General features: G+C 27.1%; 4 protein-coding genes across 5 annotated transcripts; 2 read left to right on the top strand and 2 right to left on the bottom strand.

The window, feature by feature from the left end:
• Positions 1-361: 361 nt before the first annotated feature.
• Positions 362-2,478, top strand: LOC122499288 (methylosome protein 50-like). The gene is made up of 5 exons (XM_043607564.1): positions 362-563; positions 889-1,240; positions 1,365-1,540; positions 1,711-1,897; positions 2,081-2,478. The coding sequence occupies exons 1-5, from the start codon at positions 443-445 to the stop codon at positions 2,268-2,270; spliced, it is 1,026 nt and encodes a 341-aa protein (XP_043463499.1). The 5' UTR covers positions 362-442; the 3' UTR covers positions 2,271-2,478.
• On the bottom strand, positions 2,463-4,621 carry LOC122499289 (replication factor C subunit 5). Its single transcript, XM_043607565.1, has 8 exons — positions 4,468-4,621; positions 4,325-4,389; positions 4,128-4,255; positions 3,736-3,898; positions 3,486-3,645; positions 3,118-3,329; positions 2,874-2,951; positions 2,463-2,768 (listed from the first exon to the last, which is right to left on the bottom strand). The coding sequence occupies exons 1-8, from the start codon at positions 4,503-4,505 to the stop codon at positions 2,623-2,625; spliced, it is 990 nt and encodes a 329-aa protein (XP_043463500.1). The 5' UTR covers positions 4,506-4,621; the 3' UTR covers positions 2,463-2,622.
• A 403-nt stretch (positions 4,622-5,024) lies between these two features.
• Positions 5,025-10,062, bottom strand: LOC122499290 (ubiquitin-conjugating enzyme E2-22 kDa). The gene is made up of 5 exons (XM_043607566.1): positions 9,311-10,062; positions 7,599-7,751; positions 7,289-7,371; positions 6,617-6,780; positions 5,025-6,495 (listed from the first exon to the last, which is right to left on the bottom strand). The coding sequence occupies exons 1-5, from the start codon at positions 9,371-9,373 to the stop codon at positions 6,359-6,361; spliced, it is 600 nt and encodes a 199-aa protein (XP_043463501.1). The 5' UTR covers positions 9,374-10,062; the 3' UTR covers positions 5,025-6,358.
• Positions 8,264-20,054, top strand: LOC122499287 (ribose-phosphate pyrophosphokinase 1). Of its 2 annotated transcripts, XM_043607562.1 has the most exons (7): positions 8,264-8,438; positions 10,855-11,062; positions 12,940-13,123; positions 14,648-14,722; positions 17,439-17,662; positions 17,800-18,133; positions 18,912-20,054. In XM_043607562.1, the coding sequence occupies exons 1-7, from the start codon at positions 8,375-8,377 to the stop codon at positions 19,002-19,004; spliced, it is 1,182 nt and encodes a 393-aa protein (XP_043463497.1). In that variant the 5' UTR covers positions 8,264-8,374; the 3' UTR covers positions 19,005-20,054. The 2 variants fall into 2 exon arrangements, with proteins under 2 accessions (XP_043463497.1, XP_043463498.1); XM_043607563.1 differs by lacking the exon at positions 14,648-14,722 and having other exon boundaries at positions 8,269-8,438.
• The last annotated feature ends 696 nt before the right edge of the window (positions 20,055-20,750 follow it).

Genomic DNA, 20,750 nt, shown 5'->3' with positions numbered 1-20,750 from the left:
ATTGTAACAAAAGTTGAAGTTATTAAATGTTTGTTATTAATATTTGAATTTTTAAATATCTAGGGAATTTTTCATTAGAATTTATTTCACCATCAGTGCCAGTGATGCACTTCCGGTTCCACTTTCTACACTTTTTGTCCTTTTTTTGTATATAAATTATAAAAAAAGAAAATCGAAGCCTTTAAAAACATATTCTTTACATTTGTTAAAAGTACTTAATTGAAAACTGATTATCCCCTACAATTTGTAATTACCTATATGAATAGCAAAAATCAAAAATTTTTTGAATAAATTCCCGTTTCAAATTTTCATGAATGACGGTTTTTATGAAACGGAATTGAGCGTGTTCCCTTCCGGTTCTTGTGTTATCTTTTGTTGTGTTTTTATGTTCAACGTCGCGAATTGCTATATAAACAAAAAGTTTCTCTTAATTTAAAGGACAATGGACGATACGTACAATCATGTCATTCCTAATATGAATGCAGAAGAATATAGAAATTTGAGTGATGCAGATAGACCACCGGTGCATGACAAACAATTACAAGTCATTAAAGTTTTTCAAGGTGAATACCGTACTTTTAGGTTATGTCACTCTTCTACCGGTTTTCTATATTAAACTAAAATACAATTGGAAAATTTAAACTTTTGTCGTTTTGATTAGATTTTTTTTTTTTTTAAAGTGTCAAGTTTACTTTTTTGTAATATTAATCAACTTGTGGAAACTTACCTAAAATGAAATCCACGTGTAATGTTGACCATTACTTTTTGTAACTCTTATCAAACTTATACTTATTACTTATTATATTGTTTATTTATTTTTCGTTTTAGTTATTAAAAATGTTTCCCACTAACATTCTTAAAAGTTCACTAACAATTTTTTTCTTTTAGACAAAAGCGTCATTATTGGCGCGAGTAACATGACTGATAGAACTTGGAGTGGCACCTTTTTGTACTTTAATCAATTGGAGAATTTCGATAAAAATAACGCGTACGGAGCAATAAGAGCTGATAGTGGAATTGCGGACGCTGCTTTTCTTGGTCAGCATGACAAGTGCATTATTGGCGAAGACAGTGGAATGATTCAAATCGTTAAATTAATTGACGAGAAAAATGTGGAAGGTGGCTCGATGTTGAAGTCATTCAGTCCATTAAGTTACTCTTGTGAACACGACGATTGTTTAATAACTTTGTCAGTATTTGACAATAATGTAACTGTCGTTTCTGCAGGAATGGATTGTTGGTAAACAGCATTTTAGATTTTTTCTCTAAAAACAATTATTTAAGAGAAATGATTCTCGTTACTTATTTATTATCATTATTTTCAACACCAAAGAGAAAATTAAAAATTACTTTCTCTTTTTCAGTATTAAAGTTTGGAATGTGACAGAGGATCTTAAATCGATGTACTCTTATAATTCGGCGCATTGTGATACAATCACCTGTGTGAGTGCACAAGCGAAGAGTGATTCTATTTTTGCGTCCACTTCAATGGATTCTGATGCTCTTATCTGGGATATCAGGAAGGAGAAACCAGCCCATGGTAGAAAAATAAAAATCAATTTTTAATTGTTAATCATTTGTAAATGATAATATTTATGTTAACGAAGAGACGAATTAACGATGTTAATCATCTACAAATAATATCTATAATTATAATCGTTTCATAATTATTAAGTCACTACTGTTATTAAAATTAAATTTCTTTTTCAGGAATTTTCAAAAAGAAGAATTGTGGTTTAACAGCGATTGCTTGGAAGCCGAACGATGAAAATATTGCTGCTATTGGCGCTGAAGACGGTAGCATTACCATTGTCGATATTCGTAATCCAAATTCCGAAGTATCTTCCAATGTACTTTTCGACAGAGCGGTCTATAAACTTGAATTTAATCCCCAAATGTAAATATTCATCTAATTAACATTTCTCATTCTTCAATAATGTTTGTATTTTGAATTAATTTAATTTTCACTTAGTCTTTTGTTTCTCATTGCTTTTGTTTTGTTTATTTTTTTTCAATTAGTTCAATTTTCACTTAGTTTTTTTGTAATTAAACAAATGTTTCGAATTTATTCTCGTTACAGTCCGAATCAATTAGCCGGATGCTGCGATGGAAACATGGTGAAAATGTTCGACATTGATCGAAGCCTGGCAACAATTTATGAAGACGACAGACATCAAGATTTCGTTCGTGGCCTCGCTTGGTATCAGAACAAACTTCTCACTTGTTCTTGGGACAATAACATTCTCAATCATTCACTAGTGGAATTATAATAATACGGTATTTTTTTTCTTCATAAATAAGAAATGAATTTAAAAAAAAAATCTAGTTACTACTTTCAATTCGCGTTTTTGTCACTTTAAGAAAGTCGTGTAAATAATTCTTAATTAACTGTAAGATGGTTTCTTCATTTTTTTTCACCAATTGTATGTAGTGGGTTTAAGTTTTTGTTAATAACAAAAATATATTTTTTAAAATTAATTTATTCTCGAGTTTTTACTTTTAAAAAAGTGTATAAAAATATAAATTCATGATAGAGTACTTATAGAGAAATTTTATTTCTAAGTGTTAAATTAAGACGAAGACATTTATACTTTGAGTAAATTAGTAGGCAAGTGTGATAAATTATGGTGCTTCAATTTCACGTGGTCCTCGAAAAGCAGAAACGAGAGCATTCAATTGAACTGCTTCACTGGATCCGAGGACTAGTCTTTTTTCAATTTCTGCCAACTTTATTATGAGATCGATCAATACTGGTTCTGGGAATTCAACTGAAAGTCAATATTTCTTATTAGGCGAAAGAATATTTCAGTTGACAAATTTTAATTAGTTACAAATAAATTAAATTAATTAAAATTAAAATCAGGAATACGTACTCTTATTGACAAAAATATGCAGCTCTGTAAGAATATCCTGAAGAGCCAAACCTTTTCTCATCTTGAGGTCTTGTATCTCTAAGAAAGAGTTAAGGTTTTAAGAAATAAAAATATTTTAAACAGAAAAATTCTATGTAAATTAAATAGTGTTCGAATGGTTTTTAGTTTGTTTAGCATTTAAATTAAATTCTGAAAAGTAAAAAAAATTAAGAATTAATGAAAAAATGCCTGATAAAAAGGATACTGCAATAAGCAAGTTGATAGGATTCGTTCAGTAGCCAAGCTAAGATATTTTTTATATCGACTGGCAGGGGATGACCAACGCAAGTGTAAACATTTTCCTCTGTCACGCAACCCAGAGCAAGTGATGTACTTTGAAGTACGTTAATTACTTTTCTCATATCACCGCCACTCAAAGTCATCAATGCTTTTTTTCCATCCTCCGTTACATCTAATCTGCAACAATATTAAATCTCCCTTTAGATATTTCGAACGAAAATTAATTAATTAAATACTAAATTACTTGTAACTACAACTATTACTTACTAATTATTATTAAACTATTACTATTAATTACTATATTAATTTTTTAATTGATTTTTTATTTCTTACTTTTCTTGCTCAATGACGTATTCCAATCTCGGTAAGATTTGTTCAGGTGCCAATGGACCGAATCTGAATTTCGTGCAACGTGATTGAAGAGCAGGTATTATTTTACTGAGATAATTGCAAATAATGCAAAAACGCACATTTTCCGTATACTTTTCGATAACTGAAAAATTAAAGAATAAAATGTTTTAAATATTGTGTTAAACTGTAAATTACATTTTTGGAAATTTATTTATTTATTTCAGACACGAACTTCTTCTGAGGGCATTTTGAGCATCATTAGTCATGGCATCGGCTTCGTCTAGAATAATGAGTTTATATCCGGACCGATAAATAGTTCCGGTACTGGCGAAGCTTAGAATTTGTCCCCTGACAATTCCGATTCCTCTGTCGTCGGAAGCATTCAATTCAAGGACCTTTAGGGAACAATTCAAAAATCTTAGCATCAATTTTGAAAAAATTTCAAGGTAAAAGTATTTTTAAATAATTAGAAATATGAGAAATTTAAATAAATAGAAAAAAGAAAAATTTAAAGAAATAGAGAGAAGAGAAAAATTAAATAAACAGAAAGAAAAGAAATTTAAAGAAATAGACAGACAATTTAAATAAACAGAGAAAGATAGAGAAATTTACAAAATATTCTACCATTGAGTTGAACTGAGCAGGTGTATACAATTTTCGAGCACATGCCAAAATTGTACTTGTTTTTCCAGTACCTGGCGGTCCGTACAACAAAAGATGAGGTAACTGATTTTCTTCTATGAATTTGTTTACTAAAAAAAGCATTTATTATGGAATTGCAGATAGAGAAAATTATTTAATTTAAATATTAATTTACTCACTCGTTCTTATAATTTCTTCGTGTGATATGAGATCGTCTAATTGAGCTGGCCGGTATTTTTCGACCCTACATAAACATACGATTAATTCGTAAATATTGAGAAAAGTCCAATTCTTAATTATTTAGCATTAAACTTATATTTACCATGGTAAATTTTTCGATTTTTCCGTTCTATTTGTCATAATTGTGAATGATAATTACAAACTAAATGCTAATTTTCAGCTAGCAAAATTCTATTTACACAAAGTTTTTTGAGGTTATGTTTCTCAAAAAGTTCGAGAGAGGAAAAGACCGCCTTTTCAGTCGTACCACTTCACAGAACGTTAAGCGCGAAAAATTCAAAACCTAATTAATTTAATTCGATTATTTTAATTAATTAGGTTTTTAATTTTTATTAAAAAATGTTTTTAAATTTAAAATTAAAAATGCTTTTAAATTTAAAATTAAAACCTTTTTTGCTGATTTAGTCGAAATCTTCTTTCATAATTAAAATTAAAAATATTAAAATGAGATCTCATTAAAATTAAAAGTCAGGAAATTAAAATTTCTTTATTAATTATTAATATCGATTTTATTAAAATGTTTGCACTGAACAAGTATTTTTCTATATTATAATTATTAACTTTTTTTACATTTCTTTCCTCTTTGTAAATTAATAATATTATAGAAAAAAAAATACTTTTCCAGAAACTTAAGATCAATTATCGTCATTATAAGAGATTTTTTTATTTCTTTGGCCAATAGGCGACCATTTACACAATAAAAAGTTTTTAACCTGTTAGTAGTAAAAATCCGGTTTACAATAATGTCGTAGCAATAATTCTGGAAAACTGAAGTGAAAACGTTAACACTGAAAGAGATTCGATTTATTAATAATTATTTTTTTGGAAATATTTAATTAATGTACATTTAACATTTGAACAGCATTTTTATGAAAAACCCTAAATTTGCAATAATCGCTTATCCACTAAATTACCATTTCGAATTTTTATAGGAAATTCATGTTATTTATATAGACACACCTTTGTGACACAGCCCTCCTTATAAATTATTTAAAACAAAAAAAAGATCTTTACGCGAGTACAGAAGAAAAATCTCATATTAAGTTTTACTGACTTTTTTTTCCCACCAATAATTTTCATTTATTATTTAATGAAAAATATTGATTAAACATGAATTTTCTTCCGTAATCGCTTTCTTTTCTATTAAAACAAAAAATCGCAAACTGATATTCATTTACATAATTTTAAAGTAATAAATGCAACTTCGTTCCTGAGTCTGGAATGTAAAACTCTTTGACTCTTTTAACGATTCAATTAACTTTCTGCTTAAGAAAAATAGGCAATTTTCAGCTAAAAAATTTTACATTAAAAGTACCGGAGATTGCATAATAACATTAAAGTATTTATATCGTGCCTTTCAGGAAGCAAATTCGGTTTTCTTTTCTTCTAATTAAAAATCGATAATAAATGTTAACAAAATTTTATGTAGACATTAATTTATTTTGTACAATTTCATTAAAACTAGTAGAAAAAAGAAAAATTACAAAATTTTAAATAAATTATAACAACTTTAGTTTAAAAAAACAAAAATTAATCTACAAATTTTGTTGCGACTTCTATAAATCGCTAGATGGAAACACAAAAAATTCTAAAAAAAACAAATCAATTTGATAAATTATGCACGATAGGTTAAATTTTATAAAGCCAAAAAAGGAATCGAAGCTGTTTCAAAAATTTGTCGAAATCGGTTTTTTTTGTTGTTGTTGTTCGCTTTTATCGAGAAAATAAAAAAAGAGTTTAGTTTGCAAACAATGTGCTCTCTTTCGTAGATATATAATTCATGCCCGGTTTAACGATTTAATCGAAGCTCTTATTTAACTCTCGATGATGGTTTCTTATGTCCTCATGTCTATGATACAAATGAAGTAGAAAAAAACAGACTCTCGACTAAATTGATCTTTTTAAATCACTTGAACGCGATTTATAATTAATGTGATGTGAATGACATGGCAGGAGAGACTGCCAAGTTGCCACTAACTAAAAAGTTGTTCAGTGGCTCTTTCCAAGTCCCAATTGTATGACGATAGTGCGACTCTTGCATCGTGTTCCTCAATGCCCATGTCGGTTAATCGTCTTATTTTGTCGTCTAACTCAGGCATTGTGGCTGGGCCTGAAAAATACAATACAATTAATTTCTTCTCAAATTAATAATTTACAAATTTTTTTTTCAAATTTAAATTTAAAAATTAAATTAACTGAGAATTCGAAATTGAAAATTAAAAAAAACGAACCTCCTGCGTAAACAGACGTCCAATGTTTTGCAGTTTGTCGAAACATTTCAGGATGCTCTTTGTATTGTTTAGCTACTACCGCATCCTGAGGATCGTCAGGTTCTGCTGACGATAATAATGCTTGTAGAGATAAGAGAACAGTTCGCAGGGTCATAGCGGCTGCCCTATTAATGAAAAAATTTGCTATTAATAGTAAAAATCTTTTTTTTTATTGAAATTTTGGAGAATTCAATTATTTTCAAAATTTGCAATTTAAAACTCCCGAAAAGTTTATTTTTCAAAAATTGTAATAAATTACTTGAAAAAAATGTTTTATTTTCAATTAAATTTTACAAAAATTTCAATTATTCAAAATTTTTTTAATTTATTTCAAAAATTTAATTAGAAAAATCATTCGATAATAATTTTTAAAAGATTTGTCTAAAGATATACTTTTTACACTATAAAAATCGAAATAAAATTCATTTTATATAAAAAATGTGGTTTTTGTGTCAAAACTTGATAGAAAAGTCGAAAAAGTCTCAATTTTTGAAAATAATTCGATAAAATTCGAAAAAGTTATAATATCCGAGGCTTGAATACGTAAACTTTAGGTAACAAATTTTAACGGTAAAAATTTACATACAAAAACCGGAAATTGAATCTTTTTGAAGAAATTATCAATAAACGTACCATTGGTCTTTTAATATATCCAAACAAATAGCTCCGGTAACAGAAGAAATATTTGGATGCCATATTTTTGTTATAAATCGTACCTGCAAGAATTTTTTTCCATTAAAAAAAATTATTATTAACAAATGATTATTTTATGATTAATATATTATATTGATAATTATCAATTTTTAATTATTATTTATTAATTTGTTAATTTATTAATTTATTAATTTGATAATTTATTAATTTGTTAATTTATTAATTTGTTAAATTGTTAATTTATAAATTTGTTAATTTATTAATTTATTAATAGCTTTTGAACATTTACTTTAGGGGGATTAAATGGATAAGTCTCAGGTACTTTAATTTCGAGTACAAAATTTCCTCCCTCGTAAGGTGTATCTGGAGGACCAGCGATTTCTCCCTTTAATTCGGTAAAACTATCATTAACCAATTCTACTTTAATTGCGCATCTTGCTACCTGAAAAAGAAAATTATACTTAAATAAAATAAAGTAATTGCAAAAAAATAAAAAATATTACTACATCTATTTCCTAATGAAATATAACTAAAATTTTACTCTATTTTACTCAACACAATTTTTCTAAGAATATCAAATTGAGTCAAAAAACGAATCGAAAGTGTTGCGTAGCAACATTTTTGATTCGTTTTTTTGTCTCAATTTGATAATTTTAGAAAAATTGGCAATAAATTCTTTTTAAATTCGATTTCAAAGTTCTCTGAAGTTAGTAAAAAAAGCAATAGTCATTTTTTTTAATTTCACAAAGTTTATTTTTATTTTTCTTGAATTTAGCAAATATTTTGCCATTCCACTGTCGCTATGCGATAACTAAAATTTTGTAATTCACAAACTGATAATAAAACTGTTACGAGCAAGCAAAATATTTCACAATGTATTCAAGATAATAGATTCATTGGTTCCTACCAATGAACGAACTGAAACCTTGATGAGTAAATAAATCCCACCTAACCCTTGACATTAGAGCTTTAGATAACAGACCATCGAGTGTGATATTTGCAAAGATTATTTTGGATTCTTGTGCGGATAATGCGAAAAAGCTTTCTTACCCAAGTAAACAATAAATGAATGACCTGGATGAGTGTAAATGTAAAATGGACTCTAGTTCACAGGAAGATACCTCTCTTGGTGAGTGATATATTGTTAAATTTCATAAATTTCATAGATTTCATATTTCATATTATTTCATATTAATTGTAAAAGGATATTTTAATCGAATTTTAAATTTTCTGTTTAATAATTATACTCCTGTGAATTAAAAAATGTTTCGTTGAGAATTAAAATTAGTTTACCTTATTAAAAATCAAATTTTCAAATGTTATTCTCGATTAACGTAGAATCTATTTTTAAGTATATAATAAAAATTGAAAAGATCAACGACATTCAAACGTCACAAAGCAATTGTATCAAAACATTGTTCAAGGTAAATTCTTTACTTTTAAAATTGATGCGTCATTTAACAAATTTGGCAGCTTAAAATAAGCATTATAATTCCCACGAAATAAATAAGTCAAAAATTTGTAATATTAGTTTAATTTCACAATGTCAGTCCTTTGTTTGAAAACATGTGACTTTTAGGTTATAGTGAAAAATAACATATGTATATACAATGATTAAGTTGTTTTTTCTCTCCAAAAGCTTCAAAATATGAGTAATATATGACAAAATCACAAAGTGTCAAATCGAAATGAAAAGAAATAACAACTCGATTATTTAGTAAGAATATTATTAGAAACTCATGAAATACTAGAAATAAGATATTGCACAATTTAAAGTTGATACAAGATATAATTAATATGATAAAATTATTTTCTTTCGTTTATTAAAAGTAAATTTAAGTCAAGCTACCTGAAAAATTCGAGAGTCTAATGTATAAATGATAAGGGAATTAATTTTCCTTTATCAGAATTGCGTAACAATTACAAAAACACAAATTGAGGTTAAAAATATCTAATTAATTAATTACTAATTATTATTTATTATTTAGTAAATAAATTTACCTCTTCACTCTTTATAACCTCTTTGAATTCCCGTTTGAGTCGCTGTGCTGCAATGTTCGCCATAGTTTTAAAATCAGTTAGGTCAACACACTGTCATCATCATTCACATGGACTTGAGTATGCAAAGCATAATTTGTTTGCCCTTTGTTTTACACAAGATCTTCTTATTCTCGAATTTCGAGACTTTTATTGCAATTTTTAGAACTCGCGGCAAGTTTTACACAACTGCACGTTTACTTTATCGTTGTCGAATGTAGTAACCTCTTTTGTCAAGTAAAAATCATACAGCCTCACACAGGCACATCTAATTCGACGTCAATCAGGACCGGCGCCACAGCGATGAAAAAAAAATCGACTGTCACAAGCGCTCACTGACATTTATCCGTTGATTTCACCTTTTACTTACTTTTTTTTACTTTTTTTTGAGTCTTTGGTCACACGCGTGTTGAAAACACGCACAACCCTCTCAGATGAGAAAGGATATACGTTAACTCCACTTTCTTCGGAATATTAACGATTCTAACCTCGTCGTGCAAAAAGTTACGCAAATTTATTTTATGAAAGCACGAAAAAACATGTTTGAATAGAAAAAAAGTTGAGAATTATTGCACAGGGACGTGTTTAGAAGTTTACAACAGTTTACAAAATGGCGATTTTTTTTTCAAAGAGGCTTTCGTAGGAAAAAATTATCATTAAAAAAATGAATATTTTTGTGTAGATTTTACATTTCCCAAAACTGTCAATTCGCGAAACGGAAACATTTCCCGTTTTCAATAAGCGGCGACACTTTCAGACTTTTTAGCGCCAAATTTAAAAAATCTTAGTTATTTAAAAGGAAAAATATGATTTTTTTTATTTAAAAATATTATTTAAAAACACTGAATAATAAGTTTCTGCTTAATTGAAACAAAAGATATGTATTTACTCCACAAATATAATAATTTATAACTTTTTTATCAATTTTAAATTCAAATTGTACTAGAGATACGTAAGTTTGGTAATTTTTCGTATTTTACGTAAAACTTCCCGGTTTTCAGCGGCTTATTTTGTAAACAAACTTTTATATTTCTTTTTGTTTTAAATACAGAGATATTAAAGAGCTTATTCAACTCAAACAAAAATGTAAAAAGCATCTCCAATGTTTCTTTCACGTAATTGAAAGTAAACAAATCATTTGAAATATTTGACATAAATTCCCGCCCGTAAGAATGTTATAGGTTATGTTTCATAAACCTGCAGTAAAAATGTTAAACTTTAACTTACAAATCTGATGATAATTGAGGAAATATTCCTAAAATTTGAAGAAATAATTCAGAAAACGATAATAAGTGTCTGTTAGTTAGATAAATTGCGTTTAAAATAATAAATTACTGGAAACAAGTTTCAAAAAAGAGTTAAATGATTGTCTTCCCGCAATTGGAATCTGCGCATGGGCCAAAAGGCGGAGTTTTGGAAAAATGTCATTTCCGGCAAATTTTGCAGATTCTGATTGGTTGATTAATTGCGCTTGCGGCATTTTCATCATCATGCTTGCCGTTTTTCAGTGATGCCCGTCTCACAAGCAGTGCGTGCCAAGAGTTTGTTACGTGCAAACTTGGAGAGTTCTCGTGGAAACTTATTACAAAGCAGAATGCCGAATATTAAAGTATTCAGCGGATCGTCGCACCCGGAATTGGCGCAAAGAATTGTTGACAGACTTGGAATTGACATCGGCAAAGTTGTCACGAAGAAATTCAGCAACCTCGAAACATGGTAATGGTCGCTTTTTTAATACAATTTCCGTCGTAAATATTCGCAAATCATATTTTAACGCGACAAATATTTTGTTTGATCGAAAATTCGATAATTCAAATTCTCCACATGGTTTCATGAAGCATGCAAATTTCTATAGTTAAAAGTTTCCCTAATGATTTTTCTTTAATATAAGAATTGTGTGATAGCCGACGCTTGAATTTAATCACGTGTAGCGTCTTGCTTTTAGAAAAATAATAAAACAGAGCCGGAAACTATTTAAAAGTATTTAAAAAAATCTATGTTGAATTTTATGGTTAGAATTATTTTTTTTTAATCTTTTGATAAATATTGCGTATCATGTCTTTGATTTTCTTATTGTGCCTTTGTTATCAAGATGTTTCTCTGCTCCAAAAATATTGATTTTAATTTTTAATTTTACGTCTCAAGGCAGTATTACTTGAACACGATTAATCATTTCTTTCGTTACATTTCATATTAATAGTATTAATATTTAACTTCTTGGATCGACTTATTTTTCATTAATTTTAATTTAAAGCGATTAGCCATTAGAAGACTTTTTTCTATAGTAGTGTCAATTAAGGATTTAAAAATAACACTTGTAATATATTAAGTAATTGAAAAATTTTACGGATTAATAAATTGAATTGAATTTTGAAAAGTAAATTTAGAAGAATTCGTATTTTTGAAAAAAGACGTAAAAAATTATTTTTCTAAAAATATGTAATCAATCAAAATTTTTACTTTACATTTTTTTCTATTCTTATTTGTATAAGTAAACGATTCTTATCTGTAGACTTAATTATCTTTTATAGCTGTCTTTTTCCAGAAAAATTTTACCTCCATTTCCCAGCAAGTGAAACAACAATAGAAATCGTTCAAATGTGTGTGGAGTTTTTTTTATTTTTAATTTTAGAAAAATTTGACTGTTCACACATTTTTAAAAATAAACCTCTATTTTGATTTTTCTAGTTCTGAATTTTTAGAAGTATTTTCTTTTTCTGCACTTTGTTTTCTATTTTGTTAATGTTAACATAAAGGAAAAATGTTTATTCAAAAACATTTTTATGATCTTAGATCAAATAAGATGACTCATAAAATTATAGAAAGTTAGCTTAATAAATTCGTGACCTTGTCACTTGTCGAAGATAATACTGGGCAAGATTTTTCTCACAGGAGAACTGCTTTTTAAAATTAAGGATAATTTGTGCGTGTCTAAAACTTGATTTCACGGTCAGTTTTATGGGTATTAAAGGCAGATGAGCAAAATTTTGCTTTTTTGGTAAATTTTATATTTATTTTAAGTAATATGCATTTTTTTGATTTTTATTAGTTTTATTTTAACGAAATTGACAATTCGAAATTATTAATTGTTCAGAATTGTCAATTTCGTTAAAATAAAATAAATTCCGTCCATCAGCTAATATTAATTTTTTTGCAAAAGAAGCAAGAAAATGTAGGTTCGAAAATCCAAACATAAAAAATAGTTTATTATTGTTTTAGCTCTTAATACTTAATTAAATATTGTGTGAAATCCTGTCGTTTATCTTATCGATAATTGATACTATTCATTGTAAGAAATTTGGATCTGAATTCTAGAGAAAATTATTTATTCCTAATTTATCTACAAATTTAAACTACTGTAGTAGTTTTATTTATTTTTTTGTATTTTTATGTCTTTTTTTGTTATTAATTCTCACAAATGTTTTTTAGTATTAAAAATTTAAAAATTGCCAAAAGGGAAAATAGGAAAAAAGGAACAAAAATTATTAAAGATTATTAAAGAATAAAAAAGTTATAATTTATGTTCTAATTTTTAAAGTAGATTTTTTTTTACTGTAGATTGAGTGAAAAATAATTATTTATTTGTTTTGCAGCGTGGAAATCGGAGAATCCGTGCGAGGAGAAGATGTTTACATTGTGCAGAGCGGTAGCGGAGAAGTAAATGACAATCTGATGGAACTGCTAATAATGATTAACGCTTGTAAAATTGCATCTGCATCTCGTGTAACTGCGGTCATTCCGTGTTTTCCTTATGCTAGACAGGACAAAAAGGACAAGGTAAAGAATTTTTTTTTCGCTACTTAAAAAAAATATTCACATTAATATTGAATATTATCTAGAAAATTAATTATCTAAAAAGAAAAATAATTACAAAACAAAAAATCACCAATAATAATAAATCTCTACTTTTGCAATTGAAAAGCATTGAAATGCATTTAAAAGCAAATTCGCTCACAACAATGTTGATTCTCGAGAGAGTAAATATTTATTTCCAAAGTAATAGGAAATTTTTAGTGCAATTTTTACAAAAGTACGACTGATAAATTCTCAAATATAATAGATTTTTTTTTGTCTGATATATTTTTAAAAATATTTTTTATTTGAAAATATATTTTATTATTTTATCATTCTATTTTCTGCTAGCTTTACCTTTTTTATATAATACTATTTTTCGCTAGTTTTTATGTACTTTTAATTGATATAGACATATCTTTTATGCACTTTATTTAAATTAATTTACTAGTTTAATAATTTATTTATTTATTTTTTTTAATAAACTTATTTTTATTTATTTTATTAACTTGTTTTTCCTTTCAAAGTTTTAAAGTACATTTATCGATGTTTGCTTTTGTAAATAGCAGTCATATTGATTTTTTCATTTCACATAAATACATTTTCATTAATTTAATGTAATGACACTTTTGTATCTTGACGATTATTGACAAAAATTTGATTACATTTCGATCATTACTCTAATTGTTTTCTGTTGTTTTTTTTGATGAATTATTTTGGATTATTAATTTGATTATTATGATTGAAAATTTTGTTATTTTTCCTTTTATTTCGTATTTTTTTTCTTTTTTTAAGATTTAAAAAGGATGATGATAAAATGAGTATCAGACAAATGGGATAGATCGAAAGTAACGTCCAAATTCTATTTTTAATTTATTGATTACTCAATGATGATATATTTGAATTTATATATGTTCTTTGTTGAATTACGTAATACTTTATTTTGTTTCCTAATTCGTTTTTTTGGTAATTATTAGAGATTTGAATGTTTCGAGGAATCGGGAGATGTTCACTAATTTTTTGAAAAATGACTAATAATGTTTAATACGATGTAAATTAACAAGTAATTTTCATTATCAAGTAACTTTCTTTATTATTTTTTCAAGTTTCTATTTTTCTAGGAGGATCGTAAATCATTGTCTTGAAAGGATTTTAGTAATTTTTACTTTTCAGAAAACTCGATTTTTGTTGGGAAAAATTCTGTACATTTGGGACTGAAAAGTTTTTTCTTTTTACTCCTGTAATTATAGTGGATTTCTAACAGAAATGAGTTTTTGACGATCGTTTCAAATTTATAATTTCAATCAAAGACGGACAAGATGAATTCTTTTTTATTTTTGGCCTAGGATTTTATTTTTCCTTTTGTTTGTCAAAATTGTTTTATTGAAATAATATAAATGTTGAGGTTTTATAGATATGAGAGAGAAGATATAGTTAAGTAAAAAAAAAAGTCTCGTGAAGATGCTGATTGAGGCAGAAAAATAAAGTATTTGTATGATATCTTCACAGGGAGGTGACGAAGGGGACAAGTCAGATTCATCAAAGAGTCGTATTGTCATGAGAACACACGAGTGGAAATTCAGGGTAACTTATGGTGCTCTTTTTCCTACTCTTAAAGAACAAAAAAAAAAAAAAAAAAAAAAGAATCTTTTCTCGCAGCTTTTGCATCCACGGAATAATGGGATAAATTTTAATAGAATCTTCATAGCACTTGCGATTTATCAGACTCATTAAAAAACATAATGCTCGATCTCATTTTTCACACATGTCGTTTCCATATAGGATTGTGTTGAGAAAAACTGTGTAGTTTTTAAAAATTGGTTTAAAGGAGAAAACACAATTTTTTAATCATTTTTTGGGTCACGTTTTTTTGTCGCATTTTGTCAAAGTTCAGGTTGAAATAAATTTTGTATTGACGCTTTTTTTTGGAGAAAAAGAAAAGAAAAAGGTGTTGTACATTATTGCAAGAGAAATTATTGTCGGATTGCATGTAAATTCCAGGCATCGTACTGTTTACAGGGTTATCCAAATGAGATAACCCTGTCGATTATTGCAAAATCACATTGCAAATGATAAAAGCCCTGGGGGGTATTCTTGTTTATTGAAAAACAATCTTGAGAAAGATTTGTTTTGTTTTTCATGGATTAAAAAATGGAAATTGATTTTTAAAAAAACTTGCATGAAATACAGGGATTTTTTTTTCTGGTGATTTATGTAATTTTAAACTTTCTCCCAGTTTTTCTAATTTTCTCTTTTCTTCCCTTGATTAAGAATTCGGATCTTTTTTTTAACTCTGGTGACTGTAATTATAGAATTTATAACTTTGACGAATATTTTGTTACATTTGAAAAAAAACTTGAAATTATTTTCTTTGTCAGATTATTATAAAAAAAAGCATGATTTGATTAAAAATTCTGACTATAGATGGGTATTTTCAGGAATTTGTGACCGACCTATCGACAGTGAGTATATTATGAAGAGTATAAAGAATTTTTCGAGTGACTCGTTTTGGCAATGATACAGTTTCAATTGAGCATTAGATATAATATCTTTGATTTTATTTAATTTTTCTTCGTTAATTATTCGTTCCGCAATTATCTTCGTAGGACTAACAAACAAAAAAAAACAAATATCTTTGGAAAACCTCTTTGAAAAAAGATGAACAAAAATTTGAAAAAAAAACACAAAAAAACTTGGTTTACCCTTTATTAGAGTGAATGGAGTCTCTCTCTTTTTTTTGTACAAGCACATAATATCATTTGTATGAGAGGGCAAAATATTAATATAATAGCACTATGTGTACATATTTTACTCTAGCCTGGGGTACATTAAATGTTCGTTTGTTCGCTGGGTACTAATTAATAATGTGACGTGAGTTCGACTATTGTATAAGTGCACTAATCTTCAAGTAGACTTAATCGTCGGTAGTTGTGCTTTTTAAATTAAAAAAGAAAAATATATTTTTTTCTAAGAAAAAATTAAATTTCTTTTTAAAAAAAGACGTTTCGACAATTTTTCTCATAAACATCATAGCACTTCTCTTGACGATTTTTGACAAACAAAAGCCTTAACATAATCAGCTTCTTGTATATCATTGCAGATAATTTTTAGGTCGTAGACTGCTACTCTTATCAAAAATGGATCCTTAGAATCGTTATACACAGTGCATTTCTGAATTTTTTTTTTTTTGAACAAATTCCCAGCAGCGAATCGTATAATGAGAAATGATTATAATTCTTCCTATTAAACTTGTGTTTCTTCTTAAAACTGTAAATTATTAATTAAAACTAATTAATTATGATTAATTTTAATTATTAAGCTATTTAATTTAATTATTAGTCTTTAATTTAATTTACATATTCAACTATTTAATTTTTGTTTAAATATAAAATTTACATATTTAATTATTTAATCTAATTATTTAAGTATAAATTTAATTATCAAGGTATTTAATTTAATTAATATACTTAAAATAAGAATTTTCAAGTCTTCATAAAATTTCGTCTTGTCGTTTACATTTCTCATCTGGGATTTATTGCCTGCTTGGAATTGAATTGAGTGAAAGATTTTTTTAAATGGAATGTTTGCATTGGCACTTGATTGAAATATTGTATTTATACTCATTATACGACTAGCGGAGTGGATTTAACATATTTTAATTTAACAATAAGTAGAACTAACTCTAATTTTCAAGTTTTGCTTGAATTTATAATATCCTCTAGCTTTATTATAGTTTGACGAAAAATTAACAAAACAGAATGCACTGTGTTCAGTTTTTTTTTTTTTTTGCACAACTTTTTTTGTTCTTCTGAAAAAAGTGGAAATAAGCTTCACTCGCAGTTTTCCATCGAGTCTAACTGGGGTGCATTTGCAACGAGATTTATCCTAATTTTTATTACGAACGTTGCTCACAAATTTTTTTTTTCTCTCAACACTATAGTCATTGTATTTATATTTTGTCCCCTCAAAAAAAATACTTTTTTCGCTATGAAGAATTCGTTTTTAATTTCGATTTCAATTTCAAAAAATTGATGTATCCAAAAAGTACTTGCAAATTTTGGCAATATTTTTAATATTTAGCGAACTTGGTATTGGTAAAATTTTAATGACTAACAAAATGTGTTTCCCTTTATTGATTTATTTTGTGTGTCCTTGTTACAAAAAAGAAGAGGCACTTTGAAGAGAGTAAATAAATAACCGGATATTATTTTTGAAATTGCAGGAAATTCGTAGTTGCAAATGGACTTCAGGATTTAAGCGAATGTAACAAGGGATATTGATAAATTAATCTATTTTGCAGAGTCGCGCTCCTATTTCGGCGAAACTTGTCGCAAATATGCTCTCGGTGGCTGGAGCGGATCATATCATCACAATGGACTTACACGCGAGCCAAATTCAAGGCTTCTTTGACATTCCAGTGGACAATCTCTTTGCTGAACCAGCTGTTCTTAAATGGATAAAGGAAAATATTGTCGAGTGGCGAAATAGCATTATCGTTTCTCCGGACGCTGGTGGTGCCAAAAGGTTCGTGACTACAATTCCTAAATTTCAATCAATTCAGTAATTTTTAATAATCCCTAGAATTACAAAATAAATACTTTATAATACTTTGATTTAATTAAGTAATTTTATTTTTACTAATTTGACTTTGATCGTTACAGAGTGACGTCTATAGCCGACAGGCTAAATGTCGAGTTTGCATTGATTCACAAGGAGAGAAAGAAGGCGAACGAGGTGGCGAGTATGGTTTTAGTTGGAGACGTCAAAGACAGAATAGCAATTCTCGTCGACGATATGGCCGATACTTGTGGAACGATTTGTCATGCAGCTGAGAAATTATTGGAGGCGGGAGCGACGAAAGTTTATGCCATTTTGACCCATGGAATATTCAGCGGTCCCGCCATTACGAGAATCAACAATGCTTGTTTTGAAGCTGTTGTCGTAACCAATACCATTCCACAAGACGCTCACATGAAAGATTGCCCCAAGATCCAGGTATTTACTTCTCATTTAATATTAATTTTAGTTACACTTTATATTAATTTTGATTTTTAGAAAAAAAAGGCTAGGAAAGTTTCTAGTTTATCGTTTTTAGCAAACATTAAATAAACTGACAATGACAACCACTGATCACCATTATTTTCCATTTTATTGAAAAATCGATAGTTTTTGAACAGAATTTTTTTACAATTTTACCCTTTGTTACGATTTTAAATTATACAGACCTGGGATATTATGACTTTCGATTTTTACGACTATTTTCGAATAATCCGACTTTTATCGAATTATATTTAAAAAAATGCGACTTTTTCGACTTTTCTTCCCAATTTTGCAACAAAATACCACATTTTTTTTAGTTTAAAATGCAACTTATTTCGATTTTTATAGCGTGAAAAGTATAACTATAAACAAATCTTTTAAAAGTTATTTTTAAATAATTTTTCTAATTAAATTTTTGAAATAAAATTAAAAGATTCTGAATAATTGAAATTTTGTAAAATTTAATTGAAAATAAATCATTTTTTTCAAGTATTTTTATTACAATTTTTGAAAATTAACTTTTATAGAAATTGAATTGAAAATTTTGGATATAATTATTGAATTATCAAAAATTTTAATGAAAAATCTTCAAGTGTAAATTTAATAACAAAAATTAAACATTCAAAACATAAAAATTTTTTAGAATCATTTTTAACATTTTGGAGGAAATCAAATCAAATTTATTTATTTATTATTTAAAAATAGGTAATTAAACTTAGAAAATATTTTCTAGTGCATCGACGTCTCGATGATGTTTGCTGAAGCAGTAAGGAGGACGCACAACGGCGAATCAGTGTCGTATTTGTTCTCGAATGTACCATATTAATTTTTTTTTATTTTTTTTTTAAAGTTTCATTTGACATGAAACTGTTATTAAAATAAGAACATAAGCGTCCTTTTTAGTTGCCAAAAACAATTTGCTGGAAAAATTTTTTGAGAATAAAGAAACTGTAAAAAAAAGATAACAGCGATAAATTGTAAGTTTGAAAAAAAACGATATGAAATTTACAGTTTCTGTTTCTCAAAAATCTGGCAAATTTTGTTAAATGTTTTCTCTAATCACCAAAGGCAAAACTTTTTTTTTGTGCTAATCTCTTTCTCTTCGAACGAGTTGTTTAATTCATGTGTCATCATCGTGTCATTACAGTAAGAGTTATTTTCTTATTCTTTCCGAATTGTACACGTAGACTCGTCTTGAATGTAGTTGATTTTTATTGCACCATCTTTTCTATCACCGGAAATAGAATGGAGAACTTTTAAAGTTCTCTCGTCGTCCGGATAACGGAAGCTTATTTTGCAAAAAGAAATTTATGGTTTTAAAACCACTTTTTTGAATCTGTACAAAATTTTTATATTTACTTTTTCGCACTGGTTTGTGAAAAGTTAATTTTCTCCTGATTGATGAATTTTTTATACATTTTTTTTTAAAGGGAAATTATTCTATAGTGATTAGTTTTTTTTAGATGATATTTTTCTTCTGGGACGAGTTTCTTTTTTTCTTTGTTTGTTTGAATAGTAAAAAAGAATTCTCGTCATAAAAATTTATTGTAATTATCTTCAAAATGAATTTGATATTAAAAATTGAATACAGAAGACACTTTTTATCGTCCACGATTTTACAATCGTTAGATTGTCTTAGTTTTTAGAAAGAATTATTCGAGAAAAGAAGGAATTTTCTATTTTAAATCTCTATACACTTTGTTATCAATATACACTTTCGTTATCTGAAGGATGAATGTACAAATAAATACTGTTATTAGTATTTTAATTTAAGAATTAAACTGGTAATTTAAATCATATATAATTTAAAATAGAAAGCTGACTTTAAATTAACTTTGTTGATTTTGAATTAGACAATGAAACTCATTTTTAATAACTAGTGTTTTATTATTTCGCATAATAACCGAGGGTGACAATTTTTTTTTCTTTGATTGATGGAATTTTTATAAATTTATTATAATGATTACAATATTTTATTATATTATAGTACAACTATATTATTATAATTCACTGTTATGATTGTTATTGAAAAAAGGGCCACTTGTAAAGAGAAGTGACGGTAAGTATACAATTTCAAAATAGGGTATTAAGTTTTATTAATTGCTCTGTAGATGAAAAAAAATACTCATACAATTAAGTGTTAATTTTCCTATTATTACCTTTGATCATGAAGAAAAAGACTTGATAAAAACTGTACATTAAAATAGTTTAACCATGCATAATTGATTATATAAAAAATAAAATTGTATAACAAAATTGTAAATAATTTTTAATCCGAGACAATGAAAAACTTTATAATACTAACTTTTTAAGCCACGATCAAAATTTCTTATACATTGCTTTTTTTACCGACAAAATACAATGTAATTTTTATTCTCAATTTTATGCACTACTTTTTGGTGACGAAAAAAAGTATGTACGAGTTTTGAATCTCAATAAAATACTATATTATAATTAGAAGAAATAATTCTTTTTGATTGATTGAAAAATTCCAATTTTATTAGTTTTCGTTACATTTTTATAATTTCTTTTCGTGTTTACATTTTTATTTTTATTTAAGTAGAAAGATAGT

Source organism: Leptopilina heterotoma, unplaced genomic scaffold, assembly GCF_015476425.1.
Source record: "Leptopilina heterotoma isolate Lh14 unplaced genomic scaffold, ASM1547642v1 Lhet_166, whole genome shotgun sequence".
Taxonomy (NCBI): Eukaryota; Metazoa; Arthropoda; class Insecta; order Hymenoptera; family Figitidae; genus Leptopilina; species Leptopilina heterotoma.
This window is presented reverse-complemented; position numbering and strand designations above follow the sequence as displayed.